General features: G+C 44.4%; 1 protein-coding gene across 1 annotated transcript in view; it reads right to left on the bottom strand.

Annotated features, from left to right (window-relative positions):
* Window positions 1-2,689: 2,689 nt before the first annotated feature.
* Window positions 2,690-11,537, bottom strand: part of CPE (carboxypeptidase E) — a 120,429-nt gene continuing 111,581 nt past the window's right edge. The window contains exons 7-9 of the mRNA XM_006213184.3: window positions 8,533-8,632; window positions 5,290-5,408; window positions 2,690-3,733 (exon numbers count right to left, since the gene is read on the bottom strand). Coding sequence (XP_006213246.2) covers window positions 3,635-3,733; window positions 5,290-5,408; window positions 8,533-8,632 — 318 coding nt within the window. The 3' untranslated portion in view covers window positions 2,690-3,634. The remainder of the gene's footprint in view (window positions 3,734-5,289; window positions 5,409-8,532; window positions 8,633-11,537) is intronic.

The raw sequence follows: 11,537 nt of genomic DNA, 5'->3' as shown, positions 1-11,537 counted from the left end.
CGCTCAGGAAGACGTAAGAATTTCTGCAGACCAGCTGTGGCCGAGCAAGGCCCGTGAGGCCTCCCAGGGTCAGACCCCTTCCCCATGGCCTCTGCTGTAGCTCCTCCCGGAATCATCCACATAACAGTATCTCATGTGTATTTCCTGAATGTTTCAGATGCTGAAAACCACCACCAAAAGGAAGAAATGAACAACTTGGTGATGGAGAGCACGTGCCCCCCTCCCAGACCTTCTGGCGCCTCAGGGTTGATACTGTTGATCGCTCTGTTCCCTCGACATCAACCAGTCAGAAGATTGCGCACAAGCTGATCACATACCCTGCAGAACTGCCCCCCTCACCTCCTGCCTTTATATATGCTTGGTTGAAACCCTTCGGGGAGTTCAGGGTTTGCTTGGGGCATGAGCCACCCCGTCCTCTTTGCTGGGCCCTGCACTGAACCTTTCTCTGCTCCAAACTCCGATGTTTCAGTTTGTCTGGTCTCATGGTGCGGCGGGCACAGGAACTTGCCTCCAGTAACACAGTGAGCGCCGCACCCCTCTCATGCTGCAGAGCGCACCATTCCAAAAGGGGTGTTTGCTGACACTATCTTGACTCTGCTCTGTCATCATGCAGTGGGTGTGGGGGGTTCATACAACCTGTCTTTTTTAGTTCATAAGTCTCTGAAGCAAGAGTGACCATATTCAGGCCTGATACAGAGGCTATCATGGGATTCCACAAAAATCTCAAGCCTTGATTTGATCTGACTGTAAGCACCCGCTCCTGTGGAGGGGTTAATTAAAACCTGTATTTGGAAAAAGGAGAGCAAAGGTATGTTGGTGACCTGAAGGGGAGACTACAAACGCCGTGGTCCAGCAAGGCTACATGCCTTGGTCTGGCCAGTGAGCCGTGGATGGCAGTGACCCCAGGTGTCTGTTCCTGTGACCCAGACGAGAGGCAGAGGAAGCTATGCTGAGAACACAGAGCCACAGGCCTGACACATCCTCCACTCTGCGTCACCGCGTGCAGGACAGCCCCCCTGGAGACTTACATGGGCCTACACACATTCCATGAAATTACTGTTAAGTTAAACCACTGAGAGTCAGGACCGCTTCTTCCTGAAGCATAGACGAGCTATACTGGCATATAAACCACAAGGAGCAGAATTCAGAAGTTCCTCAGAGCTCAGTCTGGGTCTTGTTCTCCTTCTAACTCTGTGGGCTCCTCCTAGGGGATGTTATATTCTCCCAGGACTTTAAACACCACCGACATGCAGGAGAGCCGACTCCCAAGCTTGCCCCAGGCAGTTCTTGGCTTGCACTTGCTGTCCTGGCAAAACTAGCTGTGCCCCTTTCATTCTCAAAACTGCCCTGGTTTGGATAATTAAATAATAGAGTGCTTTATTTGTATGTCAATTACACCCAAATCTCTACTTCCTCTTTTAGAGCTTCGCACACAGACCATGCAACCATAAACTCAGCACCTCCATCTGTGCATCTCACAAGCATATGCATCTCAAGCTTAACATCTCCAATATTGACATTTTTTCTTCTCACCTTTTCCAATCTGCTGCTTCTTCAAAACACCACATGCCATGGACCCATTTGCTCAAGTTAGAAACATGATGTCATCTGTGACACCTGCCTCCCCCTCATCACCCACATCCAGTTTCTCACCAAGAGCTGTCTGTCAATTCTACCTCTGAAATAAAGCACGACCTCACCAGCCTCTTCTCATCTCTACTGCCACCCCAGCGATAGCTTCCTAACTCGTCCCTACTCTTGCTTCTACTCTTGACACAGCAGCAAGAATGACCTTTAAAACTTAAAATTCAATCATGTCCCTTCCTAGCTTAAGACCATTCAGTGATTCTAAAAATAATAAAATCTTACATCTTCAATTCTGGCCCATAAGGTCCTGCATGATTTTGTCCCTGTCGACTTCCCTGGTCTTACCTCCCAGCTCCCACATCTCTGATCAACCCATTCTGGCCTTTCTGTAGTCCTCCAGAGAGCTACGTTCTTTCCTATGCCAATGCCGATGGACGTACCATTCCTTCCACCTGGAGGACTGTTAAATGCTCGCCGAAGACCACATCCTCCTCACCTACCTAGGGGTGCTGCTAGACTACGTTTCCCAGACTCCTCTGCAGTTATTATGGCCCAACGACACAATTCTAGGTGATACGATGTGAGCAGAAGTAACGTGGCCCATACAGACATCCCCACACGCTCCTCCATGCTCTTTCGTCTTTCCCACCAGCTTAGATGGAGATGCCCAGCAGGCAACTTGGTGGCAAAATGTACAAGTTGGCAGATCTTCTGTCAGAATGAACCCAAGAATGACTGCGTAGAGAAAAACCATCTCATCTTCCTGCCTTCTGCCCGGTACAGGAACCTGAATAAGAAATACACTTCTATTGTGTTTACGCCATTATATAGCCAGGGGTCTGTTCCCACAACAGTCAGCACTATTTTAACAAAAATCTGCACCTAGAGAGTTGAGCATTCACACCACCACTACCGTAAATGCGCACGAACACACACACACACACACACTCACTCCCCCTGCGCTCAAGCATTCCGCATTGCTCACATGCATGAGAGGCCACCCCTGAGCGCCCTCATCCAGGCTAACGGAAGTTGCTCTGACGCTCTTTCCCTACATATCAGTCCTTCCTGCCATTTACTCATCACAATGCATAAGCACATATTCATTTGTGCATAAGTTTATTTAAAGTCTGTGTCCACAACTGATCCCTAAGATCTATGGAATCAGACCCTTCTGTTCACCAAAACAGTGCTCAGAGCTTGCACTGTGCTTGGCATGCAGCAGTCACGTAATACATTTCAAAGTACAGAGGATGGACCAGTGAGAGGCCACTGTCAACGGCATGCTTTTTTTTAAAATCACGAGACCACAATTCCAGACCAAAAAAATCACAGAGAATTAAAATACAGACCATGGGGATTTTTTTTTTAACCTTTATTCATTCAGAATGCAATTCTGGGACAATCTACCACCAAGAGAAACCCTACACTCCGAAGTAGTGTTAACAGACTGAATAATACCATAGCAGTGCCCCCATATGAACAAGCAAGAAGTCAATTTCTATTCCCTTCGTAAAACCTCTTGCTAAACATTTACATTTTCTTCCCGTCAAGAATGCAGTAACAAGATCATGCTTATGTAGCTGGTCAGCACAAGAGACAAATGGCGATTTACACTGGACTAATTAAATCTTGCAATATATTGTGTTCACAACTCAAGCTGTAGCTGTTGACCTTTCCAATGGCATTCATTACGTGATACTGTCACCGATTACATTAAAAGGCCTCACTAATTTTTAAAAGCTAGAATTACTTAAAAAGTTCTCTACTGTAAATAACATGTGAAATATTGCATCTAAGCCTAAAATGGCAAAATCACTGAAATCTCTTTATGGTCCTCCGTGTCATGTATGTAGGAAAAATGTATGTTATAGACCAAGTTCTTATATTTTTACCTAAGAGTCTATTTATGTAATGTCTATTAATATTTAAATGCGTAAAAAATAAATCAATGTTAAATATGAACTGCACAAAATCTAAAAGAAAACGACTACATTATATCATACTACATTATATAGAGATTAAAAGCAGCTAATTAGAAGCTTTTTTAAAAATTTAGAGTTTCTGACATCATTTTCCACCATTCCATCAATTCTTCCTTCTCCTCTTCTTTCCTTTCAGAAAATGACTCCAGTTCAAAATCGACCTAAAGGAGAAAATAAGAATATGTTGTTATCAAACTGATTATGCACTTTTAAAAACAAATTAGAAAAGAGCAGGTTTATAGTTTACTAGAATAAAGCGCAACCCTGCCTCCTGAATGTAAGTATATCCTAAAAAATCTCTCATGATAAGCAAAAAGATACTTTCAGGGACAAGAATATCCAAAGCCATTATGTTTGAAATATGCTTTGATCTAGGAACTTTGTAGGATTGCTGGAAAGCAGATTATTTAAAAGCACTCTTCCCCCGCCCTCCATAAAAGATATGACTTATAATTTGTCTTCTGCTTTTGACTATCCAATGAGCTTCTCCTGTCAACCTTGAATTTTCTCCTAAAAGCTGGGGGAATATGGAAGAATGCAGTTGAGTGTCCTGGTGTCCCAAATCACAGGGTTCCACTTTCTAGAATCCTGAGTCTGTTGAACTGATGGGAACACACACATACCCAAACCACCACGAAGGCCAGTGGTCCAGGAACTCAGCTCGCATGTGAACTGGGCGTCCTCATCAGGTATGGAGAGTTCATGCACTTCTGCGTAAAGGACTGTTCAGGCTCTGCAGCTCCCAACGCTAGTCCTCCCTGGGCCCACGAGATACCCACCCCCCTTCCAGATGGAACTCAGAGTTCTCTGGTTCGGACACTTACACCTCTGGTTATTAGGAAAGTTGTTACTCACCACCTCCTCGAACTAACACTTGCTAGAAAGGCTAAGGGTCAAAATAGCAGAACCTTTCTCAACCTGGTTCTGGAGCTACATTTGTCCAGGTTTCATTTGCCCAAATTTACCTCCCGATTCTAATACACATACAACCTAATGTACGCATACACACAATCGAAACCAAAGCACCGGTTAAAAACCAAGCATTTATACTCCCAAGTTTGGGTGCCTAAACAGAAACACAATAAATTCACTTCAAGTAAGCCATTTAATTGGAAACCCTGTAGGCCATTCCACAGTCCCAGTGATGTGATACAGGACAGTAGTAACACCCTGCTGCAAGAGACCTGTGGTCTCCTCCCCATCACCTTCCTAGTAAGATACATGGTATCTACTTAAAGAAGGTGTCATATTTGGTAGTGCTTAGCATAGAGGGCCTTGCTTATAGCAGGTGCTTAATAAATGTTTAGTTAAGGCCTAAAATTACCCTGCAGGACTAATTTATTTTTCCAAGTACTTACTGTGTAAGGTATTATTCCAAGTGCTAGAAGTAAGAAGATAAATCGAACAGACTATCACTTAGATTAAAATCAAGGGTCAGCAAATAAAAGTTGAATGTTTTAAAGTTTTATTTCATTTTTTTGGAGGATCTCTTCAAAAACTGGGAAATGGTAACAGGGCTTCACATTGAGTGGTATTAAATCAACCACTGAGCCCTTGGGCAAGTCACTTAAATTTGCTAGGCCTCAGTTTTCTCATCTGTTAAATGGGGATAGTGACAGTTTCTAGGGTTATCATGAACATTAAATATAAGAGCCTTAAATATGCCTGACCCGCAGTAAGTGCTTCATAAGTCTTAGCTATTGTCATGATCACTTACCCTGACAGCAGGGCTATAAGGAACCGCCACTTTCTTTGTTACTGCCAGATAGCCCGGTGCAGAGGCTGTAAGTTTATAGTTTCCAGGTACCAGCAGTCGCCAGTAATCACCATCCTTGGCTGTGGGGAATACAAAATACCAAGTCACAGGCACATATGTGAAATGCATAATTATGCCATCTTAGTTCAGTTTTGATTCTCTGTCTTTAAAGTAGATGGTCATAGAATTTGATGAAATTCCATTGAAAAGAGTGTCACATCTCTAGAGGGCATCACTTCTTATGGCAATTTTACAGATATTAATGTTAGATTATCTAATAAATCTTCTAAGATAATGAATCTTTGTAATCATGTCAGCAGTAGCACAGGTAAGCAGATACATGAAATCCCCAGGCAGTGGGATCCGACTGTCTGGCACCATGTTTCAGTTCTTGCCAAGTATCTGGCTGTGAAGCCCTGGTTCTCTGAGAGTCTAGGTCAATGTCTCACAAAGCGCAGCGTAAAGGCACTTGCCAACCTGTTAGGTGGTTAGGTAAGTGGGGGCACCAGGCAGACAGGTGGAGGAGAGGGAGGAGGGTCCAGAAGATGGTGTTATGCCCCCTCCAGCATAAAGGGGCTTTACTTCCTCTAAATGAGTGCCAACAAGAAACTAGTCAGGACCCAACAGCCGCAACTGCACATAGCGACAAGGACCTAACCAGACATGACCTAGTGCTCATTGTAATATAATTAACATTGCCATTTAGCCCCGCCCCTCATGGGTTGTTCTGTGTGTGTCATGGGTAAGGACATGTGCAAAGAGGCCAAACATGAATGACTAAGCACTCCAGGCGCAAGAGCCATCAACCAATCAAAAGACCACCTCTAAGCGAGGATGTAAGAAAATGGGCAAAGATCGACGCTTTCGCCCTTTGGATCAGCCCACCACCCGCTCTTGGAGGGGTACTTCTTTTTTCCTAAATAAATCCTTTAAAATCTTCCACTACACAACGCTCTCCATCTCCCGTCTGTAATCTTGTCTTTCGGGTAAGACAAGGACTTTTTGTTTTCCTTTTTGGGGGGATAACAAACCCTCAGGCACCTGTCAGAAACTGAGGTTGCTAAAGACTCAGAACAGCCGGCCTGGCGTGCCTCATAGGAACCCATCTTCAACCGCCCCCAGAGGGTTCCGAGCTGTGTGCCCACTCCCCCTCCTCCCCGTGAGCCCCCACCTCTCTCCTGTCGCAGCTTAGGCTCCCAAACCCCCCCAGTCAGCCACGCTCACACGTAGCCTTCCGCTGGTCTGCTGTTCCCCATCTGCTTTACAGGCCTGGCAAACCCCCAGCGCTGGGTAACACCCGCCTCTCTACCCTACGCCTGCCCCTGTGGCTGTGGGAGGCTGGAGAAAACACAAACCCTGCTGAGCTGTCTCCCGTCCACCAACAGCAGCCTTCCACAGGCCTGGGTCCTGCCCCGTCTTCCTCCAGGCTCCCTTCACTCCCCCATTTCCCAGATGGGTGCGGACCAATCACCTGGGAAATGGTAAAATGCAAACTCTTGTTCACCAGCTCTGGGGTGAGGCCCGAGATTCTGCACTTCTAACCAGCTCACGGCAACACTGAATCCGGCTGCTGCTGGGTACCACACTCTGAAGAGCTAGGCCTAGTGGACTTTCTTTTCACGCGTTCTCCTTTCTCCTAACACCTCTAAAGCTTCCTCTGCATCCTCACTCTCAGCTGATGCTTCACACTGTGTTTCACTGTGAATATGGAAACAGTTGGGGAAAAGTGAGCCCCCATCACCATCCCTTCCAGTCTCCCTCTGGACTCCACATCTCCTTCAGCCAGTGCCTCATTTATCTTCTTCGTTTTCAGCGAAATTTCTGGAAAGACTTGCCAGCACTCTCCATTTCTAACGTCTCTCCTAGTCTCTCTTAGATCCTTCCCAGTGAGGCCCCCACTGGTCCACTGAAACAGACTTGTCAGGACTCTCCACACGGCCTCCTCCACGAGGTTCCTGTAGCTGACACTGGTCAGCCCTCCCTCGTTCCTGAAACCCTTCCAGGCTCCCAGGACAACGCACTGGGTTTCCTCTCCACCTGAGACTCCATTTCTCGTCCCTCCTTATTACCCTGCCCTCGACAAGCTGCAGTGTCCCCGAGCCCAGTCCTCAGATTTCGTTCTTTTCTACCTATATTTATTCCCAGCATCAGATTTTCCTAAAGTTTCCACATCATGAAATGCAAAGAAAATACTGTTTGTATGTCACACTAGAGTTAACAGATAGAAGTAGCTTCTTGTGGCCAGAGGAGACACATTGGGGTCCTTCAGGACCCCCTCCCTGAGGGCGAGGGAGCAGTCACTCAGCACAGGTTTGGGCATATTGGTTGGGAAGGTGTGCTGGCACTTTGTGGGGTTGATAAGAATTGCTGAATGAATAAACAAATGGAGTTTTAGAGAATGAATGTTACAGATTAAAAAATACAAATTATAAATGTGGAGGTTAAGAAAGAAGTAATGGTATAGGATGTTTGGAAAATAAGTTAAAGGTTAATTAGTGCTAAGGTCAAGAAACCTGTAAAAAGTTCATAGCTAAAAAGATCCTGTTCTTGCTGAAAAGATCCCAACAAATGAGAGTGACGCTCAAATGAGCAGGACGGCTGCTTACTCCCAGGAGTAGGTAGGTTTGCCAGGGAAATGCATCATTTTCCCCAAACTAGGCAAGTGGAAATGGGGCTCTAAACCCAGAAATGACAAACATTAACCTCGACCCTGTAACATCCTGTTCAGCCTTAAATACATCTGGGTTTAGGATACGGATTAAAGGAAGAAATCCTAGCCACACAATACACTTGACAGTTATCTCCTTTCCCACTCTTCTGCTCCCGCCTGAGGGCCACCAGTTAGCAGCTCATCAGCACTTCTCCTAGGAGAGATCAGAAAGACACGCTATTCTGGCTCCCGCTGGTCCACCTTTCTTGGCCTCAAGCACTGCAGAGACTCTCTGATGAGCTCTGGGGAGACACAGCTGAGGAAAGGGCGCCACCTGCTGCACCCCGACTTCCAAACACAGCAGCCCTCCTCACTGCCTGACCTGCTCCCCAAAGGAAATTTAACTAGAGCAATGCTGGGGGAGAGACGAGGTAGAGAGACATGAGGCATTTAATTGCTCCGCTTAGAACAGTATAAGAAGCAGATCTATGGCAACAAGTCATCAGGCTCTCCTGTGCAATACTAGAGCCTCGGATCACCCGGAAAACACCCACCGGATGTGACGTCATGGTCTATTCCTTCCACGGAGATGGTTGCGTTGGCAATTGGGTTACCTTGAAGGTCTCGAACAAATCCTTTAACTCCTCGGTGTATCTGTGAAGGTCAAGAAGAACCAAGACATTCGTATTAGAAACAACCTAAAAACATGCTTCCTATCAAGCATCTCCTGATTTTCTAGCAAAATACGGCAGATCTCCCTTGTTTAAGAATCAAAATATGCTCCAAACGTCACTGAATTTTTTTGTGCACTCTTTACTCTGCTTTTTCTCAAGCAGGCAAATAAGAAGTAACTCCCTGAAAACCAGTATCTTATTCTGAGTCAAAGACCCTGCAGTATCTTCCAAACCATCAAAACAAACAAAAAAAATGAAACAAAAGAAGTAAGTCTGTTAACTCTGTAAAATAGTTCTGATCTTCACACATTTCATTGCTTTCTATTATAAATGTGGTCACTTGTGTTTACATGCCCACTGTCATTTAACAAGCTCTTACATTACAGCCCTTCAATACTTGTTCTTTCTAGAGAAAAGGATATATTCTGGGAGTACTTCTTTTTTAATTGAAGTATAGTCAGTTGCAACGTGTCCATTTCTGGTGAACAGCATAGTGTTTCCGTACTGTGAGCACTTTTGCATTAAACCCACTGACAATACTATTTTGGTTGAAAATCCATGGCACAAAAGGTCAGTGAACTTATTACCTGAAAAGTGGGCTTAGAAAGAAAATGAAGGACTTGCTATTGAGAGCAAGCCCCTGAATTCAGTTGCCATTTTCAACTAACAATTGCAGAGCAAACTACAGAAACAGGTTTATTTTTAAACATTCAGCTGTCAGTATGTATTTGAAGTGACAGAAAGTCACTTAAATTCTTTGAGAAAGCACTGCTTCTGAAACATCAAATGATATTCTATCAACCTTGATTACTTAACAAGACACGTCCCACCCTCCAGATGCTCCAGTTGCTTCTCACTCAGTCTGGTCCCAGAAAATGAATTTTCTTTTGCTACTAATGATATTTGAATATTTCTTTACAGAAAGTAGAATGAGTCTCATGTGTCCCTTAGTCATGAGGGAATAAATCTGGCCGTGGTATAATGTTCATCAAAGGGATGCCCTTGGTTATCAGCAATTTTTTTTTTGCATTTGTTATTTTTTCTTAAAAAGCAAAACTTCTTAAAGTCTATAAAAGTAACACACAATTCTTTTCTCTAAAGGCAACTTACCAATGGTAAAAAGCTATCCATGTTGTCAGTAATAATAAACAATAATTTTAATAGCAACCAGTAGGGTGAGAAGAGAGTAAAGACATCTAGAAAAAAAATTTTTAGGAGCTAGTGAGTCTCTGACTTTCCTCCAAGACTTACCTATGTATAAGCCAACTAAAATTGAAAGAGATTGAAATTTAGCCAGTGGAAACATAAAAATTAAGCTTTCTGAATGAAATTAACATGGTGAAAGTCACTGGGATCAGAAACATTGTGGAGATGCATTCATTTGTCTTGAGGCACAATAATCTGATATTATCAATACTATAAACCTTAGAGAAATGAAGGTTTGAAATTTTCCTCATCATTGCAAAAAAATCACTCCAAAAACATATAATTCACCTGCATGAGGCACAAATTTACCCAGTTACTATTCGTGACTTTACTTTCTCTGTCTCTGAAACCCAAGACTTTCTATTACAGTAGGCGATTAACAGAGTTAAAGAAGTCAGTGCCTATCTCTGAAATGCCAACTGTGGCGCACAACTTTTTTGTCTGAAAAATTCCGCTGCAGTAGTAAGTCTCAGTCGAAGTGTTACAGGCTGTAACGACTCCACACGAACGCAGACTGGGAAACACGGTCATTTCATGCCTCTTGCAAGGGAAATTCCAGAAGTCTGAATTTCACTCATACCTGCAGAAACTACCATGCTACACTTGTCCTTCCTATCATTCTCTCCCTGGATTCCAGGACACTTCAGTCAACCAAAGCTAAATAAATAAATAAATAAATGAAACCCAGAAGATTCTTCATTGTTGCCAGAATTGTTTATATCAATAGCCTTTAAATCCTCGAATACTTAAGTGTCACCCAGAGGGCTTGCTGAAATGGCTCTGGGACAGGAAACTCATTTTCAACAAGAACCCAGACGATTCTGATGCAGGTGCCCAGGAAGCATTCTTTGACAAATTCTTTGGAAATTTTGAGAACTAGACGGTTCCAAAACTACTGAGTGGGAGCACTTCTTAGCAAACTGTTTACCCTAATTAACTCTGATTCCAGTCCCTACAAACATCCCTGTAAAACCCTGCAAGAGATTTCCTCTCAGCCAGTCACTGAATTAGAGCTCCTAATCACCTATTTTCCACGAGTGGTAAAACTGGTCCATGCTAAGATTTCAGGCCCAGGTGTTCAATTACTAATCACTACCATACTGCTTCACTGTCAAGAAAACAATGTCAACACAGGACATCTGGCAGTCTCCACTGATCTGTCACCAGCCTTGGGTTCCCTGAACTAGAGCGATCTGTGAGGTGAGCTGTGTGAGTGCGTGGTAAACACCACTCTGACTGCTTCTCTACAGCCTGCACCACAACACCGATGTCATACTGCCAAGCAGTTAGATAAGTGGGGACACCAGGCAGGCAGGTGGAAGAGAGGGGGGATGGTCAGGGAGATGGCGTTATGCCCGCCTCCAGCATAAAGGGGCTTTACTTCCTCTAAATGACTGCCAGCAAGAAACCGGTTAGAACCGACGGCTAGGACTGCATGGTAGCAGAAAGGACTTAACCAGACATGATCTAATGTTCATCGTATTATAGTTAACGTTTCAGTTTAGGCTCCCCACCATGAGTTTTTCTGTGTGCATCATAGGTAAGGACATGCACAAAGGGGACGAACGTGACTAAGCACTCCAGGGGCAAGAGCTGTCAATCAATCAAGAGGCCCCCTGTAAGCGAGGATGTGAGAGAAGGGGAGACAAAAATCGCTGCTTTTCCTCCTGTGCATCAGC

Source organism: Vicugna pacos, chromosome 2 (assembly GCF_048564905.1).
Source record: "Vicugna pacos chromosome 2, VicPac4, whole genome shotgun sequence".
Taxonomy (NCBI): domain Eukaryota; kingdom Metazoa; phylum Chordata; class Mammalia; order Artiodactyla; family Camelidae; genus Vicugna; species Vicugna pacos.
Note: the sequence above shows the minus strand (reverse complement) of the source record. Positions and strands in the feature narration are given on the sequence as shown.